Source organism: Eurypyga helias, unplaced genomic scaffold (assembly GCF_000690775.1).
Source record: "Eurypyga helias isolate BGI_N326 unplaced genomic scaffold, ASM69077v1 scaffold6033, whole genome shotgun sequence".
NCBI classification, from domain to species: Eukaryota; Metazoa; Chordata; class Aves; order Eurypygiformes; family Eurypygidae; genus Eurypyga; species Eurypyga helias.
The window spans coordinates 45,328-72,019 of NW_010240432.1; the positions used below are offsets into that span (position 1 = coordinate 45,328).

The 26,692-nt window shown below is 36.5% G+C and overlaps 1 protein-coding gene across 1 annotated transcript in view; it reads left to right on the forward strand.

Annotated features, from left to right (window-relative positions):
* PLXDC2 (plexin domain containing 2) overlaps positions 1-26,692 on the forward strand; it is an 80,513-nt gene that overhangs the window by 34,264 nt on the left and 19,557 nt on the right. The window contains exons 7-9 of the mRNA XM_010148432.1: positions 13,379-13,439; positions 16,287-16,440; positions 17,834-17,872. Of these exons, the coding sequence (XP_010146734.1) occupies positions 13,379-13,439; positions 16,287-16,440; positions 17,834-17,872 (254 nt within the window). The remainder of the gene's footprint in view (positions 1-13,378; positions 13,440-16,286; positions 16,441-17,833; positions 17,873-26,692) is intronic.

Consider the following 26,692-nt stretch of genomic DNA (forward strand, 5'->3'; position numbering starts at 1 on the left):
AACCCGACCTAGGTGCAAGACCTTGCACTTGACTTTGTTGAACCTCATGAGGTTTACATTGCCCAATTCTCAAGCTTGTCCAGGTCCCGCTCGATGGTATCCTATACCTCAGGCATGTCAACCGCACCACTCAGCTTGGTGTCACCTGTAAACTTGCAGAGGGTGCATTCGATCCTACTCTCTATGTCGTTGTTGTAAACAGTACTGGTCCCAGGACAGAGCCCTGAGGGACACTACTTGTCACCAATCTCCATCTGGACAATGAGCCTTTGGATGCGATCATCCAACTATTTTTCATACACCAAACAGCCCACCCACTGAATCCATATCTCTCCAATTTAGAGAAGGATGTTGTGGAGGACTGTGTCAAAGTTCTTACAGGAGTCCGGATAGATAACATCTGTAGCTCTTCCTTTGTCCACTGATGGAGTCACTCCATCACAGAAGACCACTAGGTTGGTTCAAATGTTTACTTCTAAATATGTCCCAATTTTGACTATTTGAGGGTTTAATTTCCCCTGTTTGCTTGCTTTATGGATATTACATATTTCAATTCCAAATTAAAATATGACAGACTTGCTGGTTTATACTCTGGCTGTTTTTATCCCAACACCATTTGACTGACAGTAGTGTGCTGTTATTACAAAATTGGCCACAGTATTTTAGTGAATTACAAAATAAAAAAAAAATAAGGCATTTGTATGGATTAAGTAAACCACCAGGGAGAGCGTATATAATCCAATCAGTGTAATAGATTCATATACAAATGACAAGGAAAATCTCATTTTAAATGCTTTAGAAGGGTTAGAAGTTTAAAATATAGTGTATTCTGTAAAATATATTCCATTCTATCAATATGTATAACTTCATGAATGTGCTGATCATACTGCCGCTTCAGGGAAAGCAGAAGAAATTAACCCAGATTCTGCCTGGCTATAGAATTTATATTTCACTACAGCAGTTCTTTATGTTGGAGTAGTTTTGTATGAAAACATGTCAGAGTCCTAACACCTGTGTCTTAACAAGCAGATTGTTGAATTAGGTCAAATTTACCCCTTGATAAATGAAAAGGAATGTCAGTACTATTTTTCTAACTTATATACTGTTTCTTTCCAGTTATGGAGCAATCATATTGAAAAACTGGGTAATAGAAATTCAGGCCCATTGTCAGTTTGCTCTGATCAATATGCAACATATTTTTCTTCTGTTTTAAAAGTTGTCTTAAGACAGCAATTGGTCTTTTTAATCAAGTGTAACAAATGTATCAAGAATGCATCTGTAAATTTGTCAGCCCTGATACACTACTGATAAGAAAAATACGATAACTAGATCTATACTTTATTGAGCAGAAAATTGCTCCACACCCAACTTCTTCAAATCCTTTCCAAGCTGCTCACTCTTAATTTGACAAGCCAATTTGAACGCATGAACTGCAAGAAACTGTTAGGAAATTAGCATTCAGTAATTGAGAATTTTGTATGCATGGCAAGCCTGATGGGACTAAAGCAAGAAAAGAAAGTGGCACAGAAGTGCTTAATGAACAAAGCATTTTCTCAAACCAGGGTGAGCCCAGTGATGGTATTGTTTGATGAAAGAAGCCTCACAAGATCATAGTAATAGGTATTCTCAAGTGGGATGGCAGTTCTGTTTAGAAGACTTTGTAAATTTCCGTGAACCTGAAGGTACATTTAAAAATACACTCTGGTAAAGATGTACTTATCAGTAAAATGTACATAACAGTACTTTTAAAAGTACTTTCATGGAACATAGATAATCCTGTGCTCTAACATGCTTTTATATAAAGTTAGCCTGCAGCCATATGAACTAATTTTTTTTCTGAGGTTGATACATGGAAAAATAGCAGATAAATAGCCTTTCTACATTTTTTGATAAGTTTGTGGAATTTGTTAGTAGCTGGATTCTGTGGAATTATTGTGGAATTTCTGTGATTCCTCCTGAGCACAGATTATCTGGAACAATTTCTATGATTAATAAAAACAAACCTAGAAAGTTTAGTCACTGAACAGAGCTCTAGTGCAGATGCAGTAGCTCTCAGAGGCTTAGGACATGTCAGATCAAGACCAGCAAATTCTCTAGATGGGGTGTGAGACCTGCTAGAGTAGAATCACCCCCTTGTGTGTTTCATATCTTAAAAAGGACACATGCCACACGAGAGCTACATGGAATACTTTTTCAGGGCAAACCCTGAGCTTTTTTCTTCACTTGGAACTTTGGTTTATGAAACTTTGGTTCAAGTTTCCCTTTCTCACATGTTCTTCTGCAGTCCTCCTTTCTGCTCACTGACGTTCTCAGGAGCCCCAAGATATAGAATAAAACTACCCCTATCCCACCATTAATAGATTTGATATCTACTTAACTGAATTTTAATCCTCCATCCATACAGAAACTTGCCAGTTTTCTTACAGCTGCATCATTAGTCACACACGTTTACATAGGTGTGCCTTGCTTTTTTTTCCCTGAATAACTCAGTACAACATGAGAACAGTTATGCTCATAACTGATGCAGATCTTTAAAAAGTTCAAGGCTGGGTTAAAAAAGTTTAATTATTTCTAGAAAATGGGCAGAAGATTGCTACAATTCTCATTACTCTGAAATCCTAATCTTTCTGCTGAAATGTTTTCTATGAATTGCTGGACCTGAAAACTGGGAAGCATTTTGGACTTTCTTAATTTAGATATAAACACAGTGATTTATTTAAGCCACATCACTCACATTAATCTTCTTGTATATATGTTTCTTACCATATCATTTACCCTTCCAAATTTGAAGTTGATTTCACTAGCTGTTGGTTCCCTTGCCAGAGATGTTGCTGTGTCTTCTGGAGTTTAGAAGCTCTGTTCATTATCTACTTTACAGGCTTCTGTGGTACTCAATTTTTCAACACAGGTTGTCTGAGACATGGATATCACAGTCAATACAAAAAGGACCATTGCATGGGCTGTTTTAAGACCTTAATGCAAAGTCTGTCTCATGTAGGTCTGTCACGTATATCATATTTCTAAGGTGTTTTATTATAAATGCGGGAAGTAGTTAACAAAGATACAGAGGACAGTTAAGCACTTAAATCCCATCGAGAGGAGGGAAAGTAGACATCCATCTGTTATTTGTACCTCTGAGAATATTTACTTTCGCTGATTAATTTGGAAGGAAGATCACAAAATCTGTGTCTAATTTCCATGTTTAATTTCACAGCTGCACCTAAGATACCATAGTGATAAACCTCTAGATAGATAAGTAGGTAAATTTTAGTAGTAAATTTAGTAGTAAATTTTGCAGTTTTTGCATACTAGTAAGTTTTTATTCTTTATATATTGTATTTGCACAATAAGACAAAACCCCATTCAGTTTTTGATGAACCATTTGTATCTAGACCTGTAACTTCTGTGCCAACCATAAATCAAATTGCAACAGAGTTGATTTCAGACCTAATTCTGCATAATTTTTTTTTTTTATCCTGAGGACTATATCCTGAGCAGGGTATTGCTCTCCCCTATTAAACAGCAATTCGCTGTCAGAACTACACTGCATTCAGTCTCACAGTGGCCTCAAATTCTTTTCTGTTTGGTTTCATTTCTATCTCTTAATTTCTTCCATGGATAGCTAGTAACAGAAAATTTGGATTCAAACATGTTCCTATTTTCCTGGTGAAAGGCGACAGTTGCCTGTGAAAGTGCTCCACAGACATGCCTCAGAATGCAATTTATATGTGTCCTAGACATTTTAAGAAACTTGACTCAAACTTTTGGTCATAGTTCTATGCCATGTGGTGGGCTTTCTCAGGACTAAGTTTCTATGTCAGGCATCATAGCATGGCTGATTCTCAAATAGTGGTCTGATGTAACTATTAGATTTTAATTGTATAATCAGAAGAGTGCAAGGAGCACATCTCAAAGAAAATAGGCTTTCCTGCTAACAAATTAAAAGATTTATACTAACAACATGCTCATGCATTACACTGGGTAAATAAAGTATAATGCAAAACAGTTAGGATGTTAATTTGCATGGTATGATAATCTGAAACATGTAGGTTATGATTAGGTGAACACAGAACAGAAATGAGAACAAATGGAAAAAATAAGATAGTTACTTGAACTCAAGAGTAAAGATTACGTCAAAACCACTGAGACCAAAGTTACCAAGTAAGGCAGAAATTTTAGCTACTTTAGCTGAATTCAGAGACAGAGCTTCAAGAAGGTTTGACATCTGTGAATATGAACCTCCTCTGCATGAGCACAGGTTCAATGACAGGGTAATGCAGTCAGGTTCTCAAACTGCTCTTTCATTGCCTTACTATAATATATCTTAACCTAAAATAACCTGATATCAACATATCATTTTGTCTACAGCATACTTTTTACTGTGCTTAGATTTTCTTCTTGGGACTCTGGTTGTTTCTTCCAATTCTTTTGTGTGTAAAGTCCCAATTCATCTCTTCTTCAGACCTCTGAATTTTGCTAACTTTTCCTTAACTTATCTAACACTAATTTGTCTGGAAAAGTTACGTTATTTGCTAAACTGCTGATATTTTTGTCTACTTCTCTCTCTGTTGAATGTCATACACAGGTTTTTATATTATTTTATCCTAACTACCATTCCTGTACAACTAGAAGAGTTAGAAGTAAGTTGACTGGTCTCTTCCCCTAATGAAAATGGTGAATTTTTAAATAGTTCATGGTCACTACTCCTGAAACCAAATATTGCAGGATAGAAGGAGTTTTGACTTTGCAGAGAAAAACCCTTCAGAGTTCTAATATGAAAGTTAAGGGGAAAAAAGAAAGAAAACATAAGCAGGTGCCTATTTTTTGAAGAGAGCAGTTAGGCCCTACAACAGCAGTTCTCCCAGTCTGTGAACCAAATATATAAGCAAGGTACTCCTGATGAAATTCCTAACTCAATTCTTAATCATAAAACATAGGATAGTACTGAAACAGTTTAGTTCTGTTATCCTTATTTCCTCATTTTGTAATGTTTTTATGTATTGCTATACATAAAGCAGTGCTACTGCTATTTTGCAGCTTATCTTACCTTCTTTTCCAATGGACTGACATAAATCAACTTTACTGCTTGCAACAGCTGGACACCTTGGGATTTTTTTTCTTTTGCAACAATGACATATTAGAAAATACATAAATTTGATCAACCCAAGCTTTATGACTTCAGGACATTTTGTCAGAAAAATTCAGTTACAGGAAAAGCTTTATTAATGGATTAGCAAAGATAATGATTATGCACTAGGTGCATTTTGTCCAATAGGTCCTCTTGGCAGAACATCAGCTTAGTGAGGAGCAAGGTATCAGATTTCTTCCCTTTCATGTCTGACATGAATTTAATTTGTAGATCCTGATTCCTTCTTTGACTGTTGAAAAATGGTGTGTTCTAAGAAGTGAGTTGCTGTGTATCATTTATTAAATGAATGTTAATGAGAATGTATTACAGAACCCAGGTACCACTCCCCCATTGTATCTTAAATTGTTTGGATAGATAATATTTTTCTCAACTGCCCCTTTCTTTCCTTATTCCAAGTGTTTATAAAAAGTGAAACAACAGAAACTGAGAACAAAGCATTTCAGAAGACCTCCAAGTTCAGGACAAAAATTCAGGACACATCTGTGGAGATAGGCAGCCCAGGTTATCACACCTGACTCTAGGTTACTTTGTAGGATGAATTTTAATGTACTTTTGTGGAAACATTAGTTTTCTTCCCTTATATAAACATCCAACCCATTGCATTACTATGGAGAAATTTGTCTTCTACCTATTTTTTGATTCTCATTCTTCATTTCACTGGTCTCATTATGAGGGAAACGAACAAAACAAGGAAATAAATAAATGAAGTACTATTTAATGGAATCAATCATGATTTTTTTAATGGAAAGTTTTTGCACTATGTGAAATTTTCTTTTTCTTTACTTCTTCTGTTTCACTGAAATATAAAGCAGTCCCAATCAGATTTGTGTAATGGTCAGTTCAGCGGTCATACAAAACAGTCACTTACACAGCTGTAGTTCAACTTCCCCTACCAAATATTTTTTGACATAGAATTACTTGCAAATTAAACAGAGCCTCAGAAGCTTTCTGGGCATTGGAAAACTATTGTCTGTGCCATTAAATAGTTATGATGTTCCCTGATGTGATTTCAGTCCATGCGTAGGAGCACTGTCCAGAAGCGTTCCCAGACACAGTGCAGGAGTTGGACTGTTCCAGGGATTATTCCCAGTTGGCAGTTTATGTGCAGCCTCCTTCTTTTCAAGGCTGAGAGAATTTGGTTATTCAGGCATAGGCCATTCTGTGCCAGCAGTCTTCGCTGCCAAGGAACATTTCTGGGCATGTTTATTTTACTAGTATAGAAACAGCCAGAATATTCACAATAGCCTTAACTGCTTTCCAGAAGTGTTAAACTCTATGGTTGTACTCCTCAATATAACTTCAACATCACTGAGATTACATTTTTCTCATAGTGTCATCGATATCACTCTTTAAGCAAGGGCCATGAATAAAGTATCTTTTTGTTAGCATAATATTTTAAATTTTTCATATTACTATACTCATATGCCTATGTAATGATGCCAGAAATTTTTATTTAGACAAAACTGAAATCTGAATGTCTCTCCATAAAATTTGTATAATCTGAGATTAAGACCTATTGAGAAAAACTGTTCAATTTCTCAGCATAGACTACTGATCCTCTGTAGCATATATATTTTGTCAATCGTTCCTGTCACATCAGCAGTGGTGACTCCCTAACATTTCCCTGTAGGAGGGTATTTCCCAATTTCTGGGAAATAAACAAATGTTTCTTGGTTATTCCTAAATATCAAGGCTTTTCTGTACACCATTATTAACTCTTTCAATATCTGCATTCTCATACATCATTAAGCCAACCACTTGCTTCCCACTGGACATCACAAATATTAAGATGTACAATTAATGAAGAAATTGATAAACCCCAACTGTTAGGTAATTATTTGGTAACCTGTTTTACAGACTCTTCTTGCTGAATGTTAACTTCAGAATTTGACTCACTTTTAGATACAAAATGAGATGCAAGTAGAATATTAATGTGGGAAAAAAATTTCTGAACTTTAAGTTCCTTTGAACATAACCAGTTACAGGATGATTCATCCTTCCTTGCTTTTGCTCTTCGTTGAAGAATTCATTGAGCCTTTACAGCAGGTGTTTTTATTAACCCTAATTCATCTTTATTTTCCATAAATGCAGTAGAATGAATACGCAGTTTCAATGCTGTGTATGTTCTTTGTGCAGAATGCTCTCCTGTTTTATTGGCATACCTTTATAAGCATATAAAAATTGGCTTATGTAGAGTCAGTTTAGCACATTATGCCTCTTTCTCCTGTCATAGTTCCTTTGACTTCAGAGTTCTGAATGAGATGTAACAGGAGCAGTAGCCTAGCCTAACCAAAACATCACTTCTCTATCTAGCAGCTCAGATGCTGATGCCCACTGGTACTGAAACAGCCATATTATGTATTGCACTATTGCTCGGGGTTCATGTGTGATAACAGGATTTTGAACAGCCCTATGTCATACCATCTCTAGGCACCAGGCCACTTTCATCCTGTCCTAAGGGCTCTACTACTTTTTCGTGTTAACAGTGGTGGGTTTTTTTATATAAAGGAGCAAAATCCCAGCATAAGTATATGAATAAAAAAGGAAGCTTGGCCAGTGTGTGAATGAGATCTGTGCCTTGGTGCATGCCTCCTGGGACCTGATGGTTTTCAATATCATTCCCAGTTCTACAATTCATATGTCTGGAAGTACTATGGGAAGCATAAGAACTGTGAACTAGTGTATGTTTATCTAGCTTTCAGAAAATCTGAGCTTAACTCTAGATTCTGTTACAGAATTCAGTGTTTTCTCCACTGATCACTTCATCTCTTCTGTGCTCTTTTTCTTCATCTCTAAAGTGGAAAGGAAAATATTTTCTCCAAAGGTGATCTTCATTTTTTTTATTTTAAAAACAAGAAACAAAGTAATGAGTATGTGGGGCTAACTGTGCTGCTGAGGTTGTCAGTCTAAAGTATTACAAAGCAGCTTTCAAAATACTACTGGCCACTTACTTTTATTTACTTAACCATAAGAAAATGTAACATGTAATACTCGGGGAAAAAAAAAGTGTTAAGATCGTGGAAACATCCACCCTAAAATTGAAGAGATCACATTGGATATTCAAAGGTAGAAAATATTTCAGACAATCATGTAAAGGTAAGAAAGAGGAGCTAATTGTGCTAGTTAGGATCGCTAACCAGAGCGTGAAGTACACCCAGCAGTGTTTCAGAGCTCTTTGTCTTGAACCCTGAGTAACTACTTGTGTGCAAAAGAGCTAGCAATGCCAACAGATGAGAATTCTGATAACTTCTGTTGCTGTTAGTTCTTTATATGCACTTTGTACAGGTATAAATGCACAAACCCAAAGGCAGTAGAGAATGTAATCTAGTATCAGAGACTATTTTCAGCATGGGTCCTTCCCAGAGAACACATTTGGTTGTTGTTGTTTTCTGCTGATTCTGTTGGAAATTCTGAAAACATAATTCTGATATCATAAATTTGACTCTAAGGCCCTCCTCTTACACTCTCTTTTTCTTTCTAGTTATTCAAAGCAGAGCCTTTAGCAAAAGCTTCTTTTTTATTCCTTATCTGCTTTTCAGCATGTTTCCTTTGTTGTTGTAACTGACATTAAGATTATAGAAAATATCCTCCTATTATTCTTTAATCAGAACTCTGCCAAGTCCCACTTTACCTAGGATTTTTTTCCTTTCTTTTAGGTGAATTGGAAATTTCTAAATTCTTTTAGTCCGCTTTTATTCTTAGGCTCTTCCAACAGTGTGAATTCCCTGTGGGTGTCCTTATTTCTTCCTACCTATTCACATGTTTTCTCAGGGTTACAAATAGAATCTTATTCATGTTCCATCTTTTACTGTAAAATAACCCTTTTTGCTTCTCTGTTTACATGTAGCTATGTTTTTTGAAACTTTCCATCCCATAAAATTGTGGAACCATCATCAGGTTGAAGATTGCCTGTTGAAATTTGTGCCACTCTTTGATCCTCTTTGTCATCACCAGAATGTTGTAAATTTTGAGGCATGCAATGTTAAGACAATGATGGAATTCAGTGCTGCAAACACAGATATGCTGCATCAAGTATGCTTGAGTAATTATATTTGAATTTTTCATAAACATTAAAATAGTACAGGCTGTTTGTAGTGCTGCATGCTACATTTAAAATCCTTGTATTGAGGAAGTCGTCTTAGCTATTCTTACCTTAGAGCAGCAAGGTGAGAGCAGATCTTCTAACTATTCAAGTTGCCATCCTATTCTGAAGTACAGTTTAATTAGCAATATGTTTAAGTAAAGGATAAATACAGACAACATATTTATGCTTGAATTCAGATATATGATTGGGTGTATTGAGCTATATGATATGCACAAATGCTATTCAAATATGTCATGAATTCATGCCAGTCACTCACAGTGACACTTCACATTAGAAAGGGAAGAAAATACTTTCTTTTCCCATGTAGCACACTTCAACAAGAAAGTGATATTTGAAGGATGGAGGAACCAAAATGGAGTTTCTTCTGCAGTAAAGGGAAGTAAAACTAGACTGAGCACAAAGACCATTTTTCCTCCAAAAATCACTGTATGATTAGGGTTTTTTTTTTCAGTTTGACAGAAACAAAGTTCAAGGCTTCCAGTATTTTCATTTTTTAATATATATTTTAATATAGGTATTTATTTTTATATTTTACTTACTCTCTCCCTCAGCTTGGAAAGAAATTCCACTTTAAAATGCTCTAATTCTTGTTTTAATAATTCAAACAACCTAGCGAGTGCCTTAATCTTTTCCTAATGTGATGGGCCTTCCTTAGTGGTTTAAGGGAGAAAAGAGTTGTGTCTGTTCAAATTTCTATTAATTTTCCATGTTAACTTTTTATTTAGAGGAGTCAATAAACATTTTAACTGAGCTGAATAATTACATAGTATTTAGGAAATCATTTTATACTTCTAGAATGCCCTTCAGTACTCAGAAATCCATTCTTTATATGCTGTTACAGATAGCCTGGCCAAAAAAAAAAAAAAAAAACCCCAAAAAAACCCCAAAACCAAAAAACAAACGACTAGGGAATGGTTGTTTTAAACGACACGTGTTGTGCATTATAATGTTCTTGATTTTTTTATACCAGCTCAACCTGATGAAAAGATCTTTCCTTTCAGACTCTGTCCCTCTCTTTCCCAATAATTTGCCATTATGTTTTTAGCTTCTATATGCTAAACCTTAACAGATTTTCTGTATACAGGTTATCTGATTTATTATTTTTATTATTAATCCTCATTGAACTCTCTTAAAAGAGAAGAAGAAAAGCATTTCAGATTATGCACTGAATGGATACTTCTTGCCACTTAAATATTCTCTGCCAAATAAGGTTAAACGGCATCTGGTAGATCTGACGGAATCTCCATCTCCTTTCTGGCCACATACAGTTCACTGGAAGGATTCAGACAGCTTTTTTGTTATTTATTCAGCTGCATTAGTTATGCCAAATCATCATTGCTATACATGCAGAGAACTGGATTCTCCCTTTGCTCCTTCAACTCGTATTCCCAAGTTCCACACAAACTCTGAAATTCCTTACATTTCACGAATGTCCCTATTCTCATTTCCTAGAACATCTTTGTTACTGCTTTCCTAGGAACTGATTTTGGTCATGACTTGAAAATGAAGTTGTTACAAAATGGCCATGTTGACAGATGGCATAAATGGCATAGCTAATCAAATCTGCTCCAATGTTTTAATGGCAACAGGGAATTGTTACCATGCTAGTAAATGAAGGTCTTAAAAACTCAGTTGATAAAGTCAGTGGAACACTGAAATGACAGTTTCCAGAATTCTAACTCGATGACAGAGCAATGATAGTAGCTGCTACGGCTGACATCTCATTGACATATGCCTCAAAGCAAGTTTACAGACAGGTTTGCTTGGAGCCTATCTCATTCCTGATAAAGATATTTTCTGATAATATTGTTTGGACTCACCATTGCATCCATAGAAAATGTTAAATAAACATTTTCTAGGGTCTAATGTATTCTTCTTTAAGGTAGGGTCATTGGAAGATTGTCTCACACGTGCGAAAAAGCCACTCAAGTCCTTGCATGTTGCATTCAACTTTTGGTGGTTTGTTAATTCCTGGAGAAATATGAACCGCAGAAATATTACACACCACTGTATTTCAGTAGTTTTTAAAAAAGACTTAAGAATTGTAAATGAATGTGCCTGTAATAAGCTTTTATTCATTTGATCTTTGGAGTCTTAAGTTTGACACCATTTAGATACAAGATGAAATCTAAGATAAAAGGTCATTTATCCCTACAAAGTCTAAGTACAGGTGGGTTTGAATTAGCAAGGATATGTAACTGCAGTAATTGCCTCTATTGTAAGAATCCATGGAGTGGCTTGATCTTATGTCTAAACAGTGGGCTTGATTTTCGGATGTAGAGTATATCCTCAAACGCATTAAATTTTACCCAGAGCATATGATTAAAATGTAACGTGTTTGTGAGTATGCAGTATATCTGAAAATTAGTCCAGTTCTCCTTCAAGGTGGGCACAGAAGTTGCTAATAAAGTTCTTCAAACTTCAGAAAAATGTAGGGGAGACTGAGACTTCAAAAACATATTCTATTCATACCTGGAATGTCACATCATCATTTCTTTCTGCTTAGTAATGCCTTCCCTGTTTTCTCAAACACTCATGGGACAGAACACCACAGAGATGGGGAGGCAGCACTCAGCTCTCAGAATAGCACCGATTCATTCACTCTTCAGCAAGAAAAAACGCTTTACAGTGGCCTTTGTTCCCATGCATTGGGAAGGAGGTCTCTGGAATTGGCAAAGTATTTCTCTGGAATGTCTTTCTGGTCTGACCATGGTTTTGCTTCATTGCAGTAGGTTTTTGGAAAAGTCGGTTGCTATAGAGTGAATGATAGAGTGAGTGGCACCTATTAGGGTTGGGTTATTTTTTCATAGTAACGTAGAATGTGGATCAGTGCAAGTACAACAACAGAATCAATATTTTCTCAAAATCTCTTGCCAAAGACATTGTAGATTCTGCTCAGAAAAATTATATGAAGTTTAGTATCCCAAGTGTGTTGCTAATGTTGTTTATATCCTCTTGTAACATCATTTCCAACTCTAAAAATGATTCCACTGTTCCATTCTTCCAAACGCACCTGTTTACCTTGGTTAAAGAAGGGTAGTACTTGGCACGTCTTGGCATCTTTCAGTTCATTGAGAACCTAAAATTACCCCATAAATACAGCTAACTATAACAATGGCCTTTTTACTTGCCTAGTTTTATTAAAAGACAATGAAAATATTATTTGCTGTACAGTCAGGTAAGTTAGAATCATGGGCCCCAAATGACATCATCCAGTCTCCTAACAAAATACTGCAGGAAATGAATGCAGAAAACAAAACCAAAAACATTTAAAACCCCTAACTGGGGACCATCTCTTTTAAAGTCAAACAACATGGTTTAGTTGTTTGTTGTTTTAATAATGCTTTCTGTTTGTAATGATACCTGTTGTCTAGGAAACCCTAAGTTACTGTGTAAACACAGTGTTTACCAGTGTTACTTTATGTAACGTGTGTTACTTTATGTAAATGTGTTACCAGTTACTTTAAAATTTCTCAGCTACACATAGCAAATGAGAAAGGATATTGTAAGCAGATTATTAACCTCACCTAATTTGATAAGAAATATGCATGCAACTTAAGTTTTCTGTAGCTAGTGAGGAGGTAGAAGCAGCTTTACAGTGCACTCCAATTGTCATGAAGGCTGTTCAGAGGAGCTGTTATATAAATCTGTGAACATTGATCGCATCATTATATGTGTATTTTGATGTCTTAGATCACCTTTCCTGATAAAAACAGTGACTAGTTCACTACATCCTTTGTGAGTTTAAATTTTCCTGGCTAAGAACTCTAGACAGACATAATTAAACAAATATAAATCCATGTGGCTGTCATCAGACTTGAAAATATTATGGCTCAGTGCAGTCTTAATAATTATCCAGTGGAAGGAAGACATTCCTCCTTAAAACAAACAACAACAACAAAAAAACTTATTCCTTGAAATACCTTTCACTGAAGTGGATTCAATGATTGACTCATATTACAACTAATAGCTTCTAGAATAAAAGTAAAACCATATAAATCATATGGATTCTAAAATAAACCACTCACTTCTCCCTCTCATTACCTTTTCTTCCTCTCCCATCCTTTCTTATTCTTATTTTCCTCCTATGTCCATCTGGAAAACTTCTATTTCATCATTTAAAGATGCTCCAGTGGATTTGACCGTCACCGGCAAGATTGGGTAGACAGTGGCTGCCCTGAAGAGGTATGTGAGTAGTTTACATCCTCAGCCCATCAGAGGCCATTTATATACTTACGACGATTTTTATTAAATTCTTCAGATTATGAAGCATGGTTTCAAGGCCAAAGACACAATGTATTTATCTTTATCATTCAGTGGAAATGCTGTAAGTCATAATAAAAAAAAAAATAGGTTGAGCAATTCACTCATTTGAGGGGATAAAATGGACACAAAGTAAAAATTTTATCTCTAAGAAAATACTTTAAATACAAAAGAAGACCAGCAAACCTCCCCAAACCAATGTCCCTGCACTGTTTTTCTTATATTTCTGACTCTTCCCAGGAAAGGGGAAGAAATTGTAATGTTCCTCATCTCAGAAAACCCTTTGCTGGAGTAATCTCAAGTGAAAAACAGGCGTTGCATTTTGATTATGAAACCTGGTCAAATCATTTACTACAGAAGAAATTACATAGATGAATTAAAAGAGATTAAAAAAAAAGAGAGAGAGAAAGGCTGCAAGGCATGTGGATTTCCTTTCATGCAAAGCCTGTAAGAGAATGAGAAGGGTATCCGACTGTGATAGTGGTGGACCATCAAACAGGGACTACGGATCTCCACTAAAAGAGCTATTTAAGTACTCCTGGACCGGAGTAGTTTATTTTCAAGACACATATATAAACAAATTACTGCTGATTTTTTCACAATGTCCTCCCTTTGGACATGTTTTTTTTTTTTCATTTGGGAGTTGGAAATTTGTTTGGTTGGTTTTTTTTCATTTGGAGATTGTGGTAATAGGTATAGATTAATTTATGACACTTTTAATCTCCTGATGGCCATAAAAAAAAAGCAGTTACTTTTCCATTTTGGCTAAAAGGGCTAAATTCTGTCATGCATTTCAGCAACATAGTCCTTCTAAAGTGTAATATCAGGTGAAATTCAGGGCAAAGCGTAGCCCCAGGTGTCTAGCTGGAAAAGCACATTCCATTTTTTTCTCAGTAGAAGCAAAGAGAAGTAATGATATAAATCCAGTCTTATGGAAGAAATTTTTTTCTTATAACTGTAATTGCAAAATAACTGCACCCTACATACTGCTTTGTTACCTGGCCTTGAAGCTTCAGCTTTGCAGTTTGTAATCTGATGATGTAAGAACAGAATTTCTGTGAGATTTATTGTCTCTGGAGGACAACCTCTTCAGTAACATAAAAGTATCCGGGTGAATGTGCTATTAGAGTTCACCGCCTTTTTATTGGTTTGTTTTAATTTAAATGAATTAGTAAGATTATAATTAGCTACCATTCAGTTTTGTCTGTAGATTAAGTTATCCAAAAACTGCTCTCTGCAGGACAGTAGCATCCCATTGTTTTTCCCTTCTTGTTTCAACATAACTAGCGCTTCAAGCTTAGTACGTGATCTGTGAGGAAATTATTGATACACTAAGTATGCCTGAGAAACAAATACTTCGATTTGTACAGTTTCAGGTTATTAGATTGCTGCTCACAGTCCAGCTTTCAGGCTCTCTGGAGCAGAAGCAAAGGCTTACTTAGGATGCTTGAGCTGACTGCTGGAGTTCAGTGAAGGATTGATAATTAGCACAGCGAGGTTAATTTTAGATGTATTCATTCAAGAGGACAAACAATGAGGATTCAATTTTCTTTCCTTGTAATATAGATTTTGAGCTAAATTTTTAATTGATTGCAACAGTGAAATTAACCATTTTTCAAGATAAACTTGAAATTTAAAGAATAATTATACTGCATGTATCAATACCTTTTTAACTGTAATATATTGCTTCCTGTTAAAACAAAGGACAATAAAATAACCATATATATTAAAAAAAAAAAACCAACACCCACTGAGTTTTGACAGCCAGATCTCAATAAAATGAACAGGCTTTGCAGGATTCCACTTCTCATTAAAATGAATGGGGACAGCAGGAGTTACAGGCAGCTCCTATATTTGATGTTAGTTAATTGGATATATTTTCCTGCAAACCTGTGTGATCCATAAAAGAAAATATTCATCACACCTGCAGAACGATAAGTGTCCAGAAATTAAAAAAACCCAACCAACCAACCAACCAAACAACAACAACAAAAACAAAAACCCACACACAAACCACACAAAGCTAAAGATTTGTATAGAAATATTTGACCATAGAAATAAAAAGTAATTATTATTTGATAGAGAATATTATTTATGGTGTGCTAATATAATAGAATAATTTTTAAGGGTATTTGTATTTCATAGTTTGTGTTTTATAATTCTTCTATTTAATATACTATTTTATACACACATATCGTGAAAATGTAATAATATACAGAATTAATAGACTTATAATGAATATGATAAGTAAATATTCTGTAGGCTTAATACAGGCACGCATTTTACATATACATGCATATTCTTCTGTGATAACTGCATCTAAAGCCTAATTAAATGCTCCAGTTAACTACATATTACTCGTAATGAAGAGCTACAATTTAATTCCCACGGATCTTTTTCAACATATGTTGTAGCACACAGACCAATGGCTGTGAGTATTCATAACAGAAGAGTGAAAATTTAACTGATAATCTTAGATGTTAAAATCTGATTGGGGGAAATAACATGTTTGACATTCAGGGATGACTTTGAAGCCTTGTCATTAACAAATGAGAGTTGTAACATTTGCAGATAAATGAAAAATATATGTTGCTGAATGCTGTGTAAAAGACTGAAGAAAAAAAAAAAGTAAAGCTCTTGAAATTCCTTGATTTAGGGTTTCCATTTTGATTCTTTTCATCCTGACAGCTTGTCCATGCTTAAATGGTTCATTCAGTGACAGTCTCTGCTGAGAATTAATTTTCTCTTGTTTTTGTTGTTTCCCAACAGTCAAAAGATAAGATTTGTGAGAAGACTATAGACACAACGGAAACACCTCCATACTCCACCACCATCCTTCTGCCAACCACCACAAAGTTCAGAGTTTTAACGACCACCAGAGGATCCACCACTTCTCACCTGCCAACTAGTCTCCCCACAGAAGGTGAAGTGTAGACACTGCATTATTCTACAGTGCAAATGTGTCATTTACAAGTCTACAAGAAATTTATTTCCTTTAAGTATGTGTTCGTATTGACTTTTCTCTTTGGGGCAGTGGAAGGAGTGAGGAATTGTAGTCAAGGCAGTATCTGCTACTGCTTTTAAATTGCAACTCACTGTTACAATAGTAAGGCACAAAGGGAAGAAATGCTGAAAGAGGGGGGAATGCTGGGGAAGCATGGACAAGCCGCAGGCAGACTTCTGGAGGCCTTGTGGCTACAAGAAGTTTTTTGTGTTCCTTTAACCATCAGGCCATTGTCCAAAGCCTACTGAAATAATAGGAGAGGGCCCTGCTAAAGCTAGTGAAGAAACTCCAATCACAGACTTAATGAATTTTTAATTCCTTTAGGCGTTCTGTTCAGCCAGGTAAAAATTAGAGGTCACCCAAATTAAAAACCTCTTTGAAATTTTCCTATTTACATTTTTTCAGTTGGTTGACAGTGTTCTTCTTATGCAGTGCTCACTGTTGTGAAATAGTTTCTACAGGCTTCTGAACTGAATTAACTGTGTAAGTGACGGTGTGTCAGTTCTCATCCTTGTTCAATTGGCTGCTGAAATCTTGCCTTTCTGTGGTAGAGATATCCTGCTTTCCAGCTTCTGGAGAAAATTCTACCTCGTAGAAAAGCTAACACAGATTAATCAAATAGCATCTATAAAACAGGACAGGGGGTTTTCTGTTGTAATTGTATATTAACATAGGAAAAGGTACCGGGTACAGGCAGAACTTTTAAGTGGCCTGTGATAGAAAAAATTGAGCTGAAGAAATTGCAAGGTGGGAATCTATTGATAAGAAGGTCTGTTTTGTTTGCAGCAAGAGAAATTTAGATATTTTCAGTGCAGGATTTGGACTGCATTAGCAGCATTGTTCCCTGTTATTTTGTTCAGTAAAGCTCACCACAAGAAGAGGAATATGGAAATAAACAGGATTTAAAACTGTCAGACCTTTTCATGATTCTCAGAAGAGGAATTAAGGCACTGTTTTATTTTATTGTCTTATGTTGGTTCACATAGTTCTTAGATGATAGAATGCTCACACTATGTATGAACATGTAAAATAAATAGAATATTTGTTAAGTGTTGTGAGACAAACTCCAGTACCCTTATTTACCAGTATTTGGAATCCTCCTTTAACTGTAACACTCTCATAAATGGTGTTTTAGTAATAAGGAAATAAAGCATTTCTCACTGTAAGTAAGAACACCACAATCGAATTCTCATTGAGTACGAAATCATGTTCTAATTGTGGAATTTCTTTGACATTAGAAAGTCATTCATAAAATTAATCATGACCTAGAAAAATCCATTTTCCTACAACTAACATTGAATTTCCTTTATAGATGACACCAAGATTGCACTGCACCTAAAAGATAATGGAGGTAAGAGATAATTTTTTTGTCTGTAAATAATGTCAGTGGTTTCTCAAATGATACTCCACTGAACTTCATTAATCAAACTCAGATTGTAGAAATAGCTTTTGCCAGACTCCCAATGGACTTCATCCTTTCACATCTGAGTGGAAGAGCAGCAGGGCAAATAAGCTTAGCAACTGCTTAGTAAATTAAACATTTACAACTCTCTTTGTAACTCTTTAATAAAACAGCAGGATTAATTAACTTCCAAATATGGACATATTAAGTAAATTCTTAACTGTATTATTACAGTTATTAATGGTATTATAATAATACAGCCTTATTTAACTGTATTGAGGGGAGCCTTCCAGTACCTGAAGGGAGCCTACAAGGAAGCTGGGAGAGTACTTTTTACAAGGGCCTGTATTGATAGGACAAGGGGTGATAGGATTTAATTGAAAGCGGGGAGATTTAGAATAGGTATCAGGAAAAAGTTCTTCATAGAGAGGGTGGTGAGGCACTGGAAGAGGTTGCCCAGAGAAGTTGTGGATGCCCCATCCCTGGCTGTCTTCAAGACCAGGCTGGATGAGACTTTGAGTAACTTGGTCTAGTGGAGAGTGTCTCTGCCCATGGCAGGGGGGTTGGAACTAGTTCATAGAATCATAGAATGTTTTGGGTTGGAAGGGACCTTAAAGATGACCTTAAAGCATCCTGTGATTCTGTGATATGATGCTAGTTCTAAATAATAATACTCTGTTAAAAATTACATTACATTTTGTCATTAAACATACCCATTTTATATCTGTGTCTCTGTACTAGCAGAGATCCTGTATCTCTCCATGCATATTCACCATACAAGTTAATAAGATCGTCTTGCCTTAATGATAAAGGCCTCTGTTAAATGAGGCTCAGCAGGGGAGTACTTTTGTGATCTTCTTTATGGGTTCAAGGACTGAGACCCGAGGTTTGTTCCTTCTACATTTGAAGCTGATGGAAATTTTGCTATTAGAATAGGACTAGGCCATTAGACGTAGGCTGTGTCTGTGTTCACTGCCACTGTAGAGCTTGCTGAGGAGAAAGGAAAGATTTGGGTTGATTTCTGCAGGCTTCAAAATGGTCTGTCAAAGCAGAGGATGGTTTGCTGAGCAAATTGAAGTAAATTATATTTCCACTGATAAAAAGGGGACTATTACATGGTCTGATTGCCATGCCGCTGGGCAGAGACCACCAAGCCTCCCTCGGGGTCAGGTGAACCAGAGCCAGACGTGCCAGGCTGCAGGGTGAGTCCAGCAGCTATGGGGCAGCAACAGGGATCAGTCTAGTGACCATCAGCTGAGTCTGCAGTGATGAGGCAGGCCCAGGGTCATGGAGGAAGACAGGTGGGCAAGGCAAGGCTGGGAGTGGCAAGGGAGCAGGCTCCACACAGCCAGCCAGCAGCATAGCTCAGGCAAGGACCAAAGGAACCAGCTCCTGTCAGATGTCCTAGAGAAGGTGAGGTAGTGAACCAGATCCACACAGGTAGTCTGGTCAGCAGCAAAAGGAGACAGAGCAAGAGAAAAATTTGCAACACAGCTCTAAGGTCTATCCAAGGAGACATGGTGCATGGACATGACTGAAGACAAGCCCCATGGTTAGTCCAGGAGACAAGATCAGAGAAGGGAGCTCAATACAGGTTCACCTACAACATAACTTAGCTTTGGGTGAGCTTACATGGAGTCTGTAGTCCCATGGACAGTGGTCCCAAATGCAGCAGGTCAGGATTGCTCAGGTATAGTGGTCTCTCAGGGCCCTTCATGGAGAATTATTCAAATTTGGGGAAAACAGTGTGCAGGTACCATTTAGCATTTTGGTCTGTTTTCCTGTAGTTTGTTTTTCAGTAATATTCAGACGTTATTTTCTCCTTCCCTCAAATTAAAAGTCTGCTTACTCCTCAGGAGGCAGTTGCCATCCCCTTCCTTACCAGTTGCTCTTCTGTCATTTTGCTGCTGTCACTAACCACAGCATAGCTGGTCATATGCTGTACTGTGCATTGAAGCGTCCATTTGTTGGAAGTGTTGTTAGATGTGACTTTGACACATAAGTGATCTCTTGGAATAAGGTCATCTATAAACTCAGAGTGGTACTTTAAGGCATTTTGTCCATTCTGTTATTTTTTCTTGAAATGAGATTGCTTTTTATTTTGTTGTGGAAAGTGCTTCAGTGCTCTTAAAGATTAATAGACAAGGTGAATCAGTCAGCACTTCATTCTCCCGTCCCCTGTCTGCTCAGTGCATAAGGCGTGTTCCCAACTAAGCTGTGCTTACACTCTGCCCCATGAGCCATTGGTCCATGGCAGGTGGCTGGCCCAGGACCAGCCAGCCCTCCACTGTGAGCATCTCATAAAGAGCTCAAAAGAGTATTCTGTTATATAAAAAATTATTCAAAAGGTGGGCTTTAGAAAACACCCCCAACTTTCTTTTAGTTTGGAAATTGCAACAGGATTATTTTTTTCGCTTGTCTACTCTTTGTCGAAGTTCTGAAAAAGAGAAATCCTGTGAAAGCAAACGAAATGTTGAATACTAGACCAAGTGAGGGATGGCTGTGGCCTACTGGGTAGAGTGAGGTGGTAGGGTTTGTGGCATCCCATATCTTAAATACAGAAAATCCATTTCCATGCAGAAAGCTACTGCATTTTAGGAGGACAAACCAGCGCCTGATGTGATTATTCATTTTCCTGGAGCTTTTTCGTTTATTCTTGAAATTTTTAAAAAAGAAATTGACTTCAAAAAACAGGAAAGCAAAGCAACACACCAGGATTTCTCATTCACACAGTAAACGTAGCTTTTAATCTGAGAAGTTCTTTTTGATGAATCTTCAATTATGCATTGAATTTTTCAGTGACCCCTAGATTACACTCAGATAAAAACTCTGCAGCCGCAGGCCCATTCTTTGATTCTCTGTGATTTGTCAGCCTTTCAAAAAGAGTAGATTATTTCAGGTCACGAATACAGGGTCTTTACTTTCTCACACTCGATCCTTTAAAACTCTAATGAAAAGGAACCTTTTATAATGGAAAACCAAAGCTATATTGGGTCAGTGCTGGGCTATAGCTTGTTATGTCCTTGGATGATAGCAGTCAATATCTGGTTAGGTTCAACAAAAGGATTCTACAGAAATTCTGCATCTTACCTCTGCCTGGGACTTCTGAAACCAAATGTTATAAAGCAGCAACTAAATTTAAATTAAATTTTGGGTTCAGGTCAAAATGCTTTGACCTTTTAATTATATGAGAAAATAACTTGCAAGTTAGTGTGTTAATTAACCCACAACCTTTGGTGGCTTACATTAACATAAATTTCAAATTTGCTTGTTTCTGTTTTTTCTGTCTTCCTTCTTTCTTCATAGAGACATGTTAGATGCCCAATACATACATGAATAAACCATTTTAAAATGTAGCTGGCATGCCATCCAAATTTTTGTTACATTTATTTATCTTTAAAATAACAAACATTCTGTAAGTTTTAAGATATGTCCAGCACTAAAATGTAGGGTTTTGTTATTAATTGCAGATTTTGTTCTTTTTTTTCGTTTTTCTTATAACACAACATAGCTGACTAAACAGTTTAAAAGCTTAATTTTTCATAAAAATTGTGAGTAATTGACTGTGGCTATACAGTAATGCTGTTTTCCTGTTGAGAATACTTTGGTGGATGATTTAGATGATTGGCCAGCACATCTAGACATTTTATTTGACCTTTTCAGACAGCTGGTTGCGATGATTTGATTGCTATGAGTCCCTCTCAATCCTTCAGCTTTATAGCTCAAAAGAAAAGCGCATGTGTGTTGGACAGTGTCAGACGAACTGCTACATTCCTCATTCATAGAGATGTACAGAAATTACTGTTACTAAAAAGGAAAGCTATGCAAAAAGCATAAAGAAAGCTATTTTATTTATTTGTGAAAAAGTCCATCCCAGCACATGTCGTGCTAGGAAATGTCTGTGTCCTGATACTTTCACTCTGCTGTGGACTTGTTCAAAAATAGTTCTAGATATGAGCATTGTTGATGTACAGGATTAACATTAGTGTTATAGAGAGCTTAATTTGATCTTGAAAGATTAAAAAACTTGGTAAGAAATGATCAAAATGCACATCTAAATTTTGAAAAAACAGTACTTTTATTTACAGTGATAAATTTAAATCAAGGCTGGAATTTTTTGTTTGTTTTTTAAGTCACAGATGCCTGGAAACTGACTCCCATTAGTCATCTTCTTAATTTCCCTTCAAAATTGCAGTCTGAGCTCTTCCTACCGTAGGAATTGTTGAGAAATTACAGGCTCAGTCCTGTTTTTCTTGTGTACCCTGAACTCCAGCTGCAACATGTTGAACACTAGTTCATGCCTGATAATAATAATCTAATTTATTTCTTTCTAATATGTTAAGTTTGCAAATTATCCAGAAAATTAGACCTATTTCAACAAAGAAACAAGCCAACATTTTATGGAAAACAAGGATTTTTGACATAACAAAAGTTATTACGACCACACAGTCCAAAATAGCTTGCTCAGGTTAACAAGTCACAACAGATTAGCTGAGTCCTCTCCAATTTTAAATTAAAACACATTAAATTAAACAATTCTAAACCTAACCTTTGTGGTGGTTTAAAAATGTTTTAAAGTGGACCTTGTATGGGATAAGATCTACAGCATACAATGTTGTTTTATCACCAGATCTTGGCCTAGCCAGAGGAAATGACCTTTCAGAGGCTTCATTTCATCTGGTGTTAGCCAGGAAGCCACAAGCTTTTCTTTCAGGCTTCTCTCATAGCCAGTGGCAAGCAATAGGCAGAGAAAGTGTCCAAGTGGGATAAGTTGCTATATAGATTTGTCTATCTCTGTCAGCTTCAAAGAAAAATCTTAATGACATTCTAAAAGTAGGCATCTTACTTGTGGGTACCAAAGATCTCTTTACATCATCTCTTTTCAGGTTATCCTAGCTAATGTGTTCTGTTTCTATTCCTGTCCAGAAACCTGGCTGGCCAAGATTCAGACCTCTTCTTCCATTCTTCTCCCATGAAAAAGGAAGGATTTATGATTTTTACCATTATTGCAAAAATCCTGTTGAGATTAGGTTATGGATAATGTGTGTTGACTTCTGTATGTTCCACTTATTCAAAACTGCTGATGTTCCCCTAAAATTGCAGAGTTCATACAATTTTAGGGAAGCAAGGATTTCCTTGGAGACAACTTATCATAAAATTTATACTGTCAACACAGTATTATATGCTGTGCTTGTATAATTATTTTTTTTAATCACAGAACAGCTTTGGAATTGTTTCAGTAATGATGGAAATAGAAGAGGACATAGAGAAAAGTATTAGAACACAGAGGTCAGCAAAATAGGTGGTGTTGGGTAGAAATGTGTTAACACGATAAAAATATAAAGAAAGGTAGATTCAAGAAGAACAATTAGCCACCTTGATTATCAAATAAACCAGAAAGAGCCTTGTAAACAGAGGTTATCAGGTTTTTTACATTCTTTTTTCTTTTATTTACGTCAAGGAACAAATAAAATATAACTCAAGTCAGTGAGTCTTCCAATATATTACATTTCACACTGTAGATTACAAGCTAAGAAGTGCTGATACATCTCCACATTTTAGTCTCTGTTTCTCCCTGAACTTTTCCGAGCTGTTCCTCCTCTGTTATTTCTCAGCAGTCACTTCTCAGCACTAGAGACAGGTCTTAAGATATATTAGTGATGTCTTTTATTTTCTTCAGTATGATTAAAGCATGATCAAAGTTGAAGTTTAGACCCCAAGCAATTTGCTAAATGCTGTTCACTGCTTTCTGCAAGTTTGGCTGTAACACTCAGAATAGGAAAGCATTATCCTTAGAAACAGATGTGGGATCTACCATAGTATGTTGCTGTAAGAAACATAAAATTATGTGTCCAGTGATGTTCAAGTTCTTCCTTCTCAGGAAATCTGGTGACTTACAGAAAGCATATGCAACCTTGCTGGTGTTCAGTATGATACTACATCAGTGCTTGCTGGCAGATACTTTATTGAAATGGAGCCTTCCAAAGCCAAGTACATAAGCTTGGAAAAGCAACAGCCTCTGATATAAATACTGCCATCTTCCTTGTGCATCAGTCACAGGAAGAAAACATGTTCTACATAATATATGCCATGGCCAGTGGGCTACATGCGTGTTTTTAAAAGCAAATACAAATGGATAGTGCTGCATTCCTAAATTCTGGCTAAAAAATGGAATCACAGTTTGTATATCTTTATTCTGAGGACATTTAAATTGGTAGCATTAATAAATTGAGTTATTCTCTGTTTGTTTCATTGTACTTTGGATTGTGCTTAAATGTTACTTAGAGCAAGATATTTGTGTCTCTTTCAGAATTTCTTGCATTTCCACTGCATCTTAATTTTGCTGCCATCATCTTATTATACCAATCCAGTCTGCAGAAAGTCAATCAAATAATGGCAGAAGTTTTCCAAAGTAGTGGCACTGGAATATATCCCCTAGAAAGCAAATGCTCTTTCTGCCTCTAGCACAACAGGGCATTTTTACATCATAGCAGGCATTATAGAACCATATAATCATAGAATTATTTAGGTTGCAAAAGACCTTCAAGATCATCAAGTATATATACTATTTATATATATGTTATATACCACATCTGGTTAAAGAAGCATAATAAAATAGTTTCACTAAACCAGAACAACGATGTGTAGAAATTTTGACTTATATTGAAGTCTAAGTTATACCTGTTTACTTTGGTTTTCTAGGCCCAATATAAAATGATATATAGTATCTATTCTTACAGTTGTCATGACTTTGATGTAAAGGTACACATTTAACTGATTTTGTTAAGCATATACAATTTGTAGACTTTGTACCAGCTTAAACAGTTAACGTGAAAACCACATGTACATCTAAATGGAGATTTTATGAGGACTAAATGTAATAGACTGGTTAAACTTATGAGACAGGGATGCATTACTTAATGTTTTATCTTATTATCTGTCCCTGTTGCTGTCAGAGTGCTGTGGCAGCATGACAGAACGCACAGGGTTCCCATGATCATCTGCCTTTTTAACTGCCTAGTCTATGTGGAGTTAAACAGGTAGTTGCAGTCAGTATCCTTCTGCAATCTCCTTTACATTGCGCACTCATCTTTGACATCAGTGTGCATGGATCACTGTGAAGGATGTGGAAAATAGAAGTCAGGTGAAAGAACACTAATATAGTTGTACGTTTTGTATTGAAGTTGAAGTACCTGAAGTTGTCTATCTCCAAAAGGTGCAGGGGCTGGGGGGAGTAAGTAACTGGAAGCATTAGACACAGCTTTAGAGAGGAACAGCCTGCTTGACCTGATGGTCTTGTGTTTGCTTTCAGTAGGATTAAGAGGAGTCAATGGGCTGACAATTTCAATTCTTGTAATCTGGTAACTTTTTGCTCTTCTGGATTTGGCAAGTCAGTTGCCTTGCCAGGCCAAATGGCATGATACAATATGGTACAATATCGAGCTTTGTGATGGCCACTGCCTGATGCTACTAAGTATAGTGGCCACAAGTGACTCCAACTAATATTAATACTGATGACAATTATTGTAGTGTTAGGTGATATTTTAGAGCAGAGGAACAAAAGTCCTTAGCTAACATATTTAGATTGCTGTCGTCCTATAAACAGAGGGATTTGATTTTAGTGCACTCTCATCCATTTACTGCACTAAGTAGTTGATCAGTCTTGGAGCCACTTACTGAGTTGCCCTGGGTCCTACAGAAAATTGATAGCAAAGCCAGATATTGAATTCAGAATCTGTGGGATACAATTTGTAATATTCTCGCTCAAAGACCACCTTTCATTCCTTACATGCAATCAGAAACCGATTTATAAAGTTATTGCTGAGCCATAACTTTATAAATCATCATGAAACCGTGCAACATGTAGCAATGGCTTAACCTAAAAATGTTAACAAATTCTAAGAGAATGAACTCACAAATCAAGAAAATCACACTCTATTACTGTGATGAAGCTGAGAAATCCAGAGCATGCTGTTCCTAAGAGGCAGAGAGAACATTTTTATGGAGATTCCTCTGAGTCTCTGTAGAATCCTTCTAACTCTGAATTTCCTTATTCCGTCCCACAGTTACTATATGCAGGTCATTAATCATCTATTCAGGAATCTGCATTATGTACAGGAAAAAAATATTAGGTTTGGCGAAACTTATACCTGCCCCATAAAATAGACAGTCTCCTGGTTAGACTCACATTCCAGATGTAAAAAGAGGCACAAAGGAGGAGAAAAATCCCGTGGCTCTACCAAGCTCACTGTAGACTGTAATCCTTTGTGCTCAGCTGCCCTAAACATTATGTCCTCCTTCTTTACAGAAACATATTAAATCAAACCCACAATCATGAAAATAGGGTGGAGTGAACTTGGATCTGTAGGTGCAGGTTAGCCTCAGAGGTTGCAGCAGGAGGGGGTTTTTGCTCTTTGTGTGCCCAAAGTGCAGAGCAAACACGTGGAGAAGAGGTGTTGCCAAATGGCTTGTAGAGATCTCTCATGTGGAAACAGCTATCAGACATCCTGAAACTCCTGGATGAGAGCAACCAGATTGATAGTGGTCCAAGAATGGCTACAGAAGAACATTTGTGGGTGTAAGGATGGTTGAATGAGATTAACATAGGTACAGTAGTGTATCAGAAAGATAACTGCAATACTAGCAAGGAGAGGTGGGTTTGACCTGCCAGATACAGCTAATTTGCCAAAGCCAGAATGTTCCAGTACTGTCACTGGCAGGCATTTTTATTACCCTGAAATAAACTTCAGAGAGGGATGAAAATTTCTT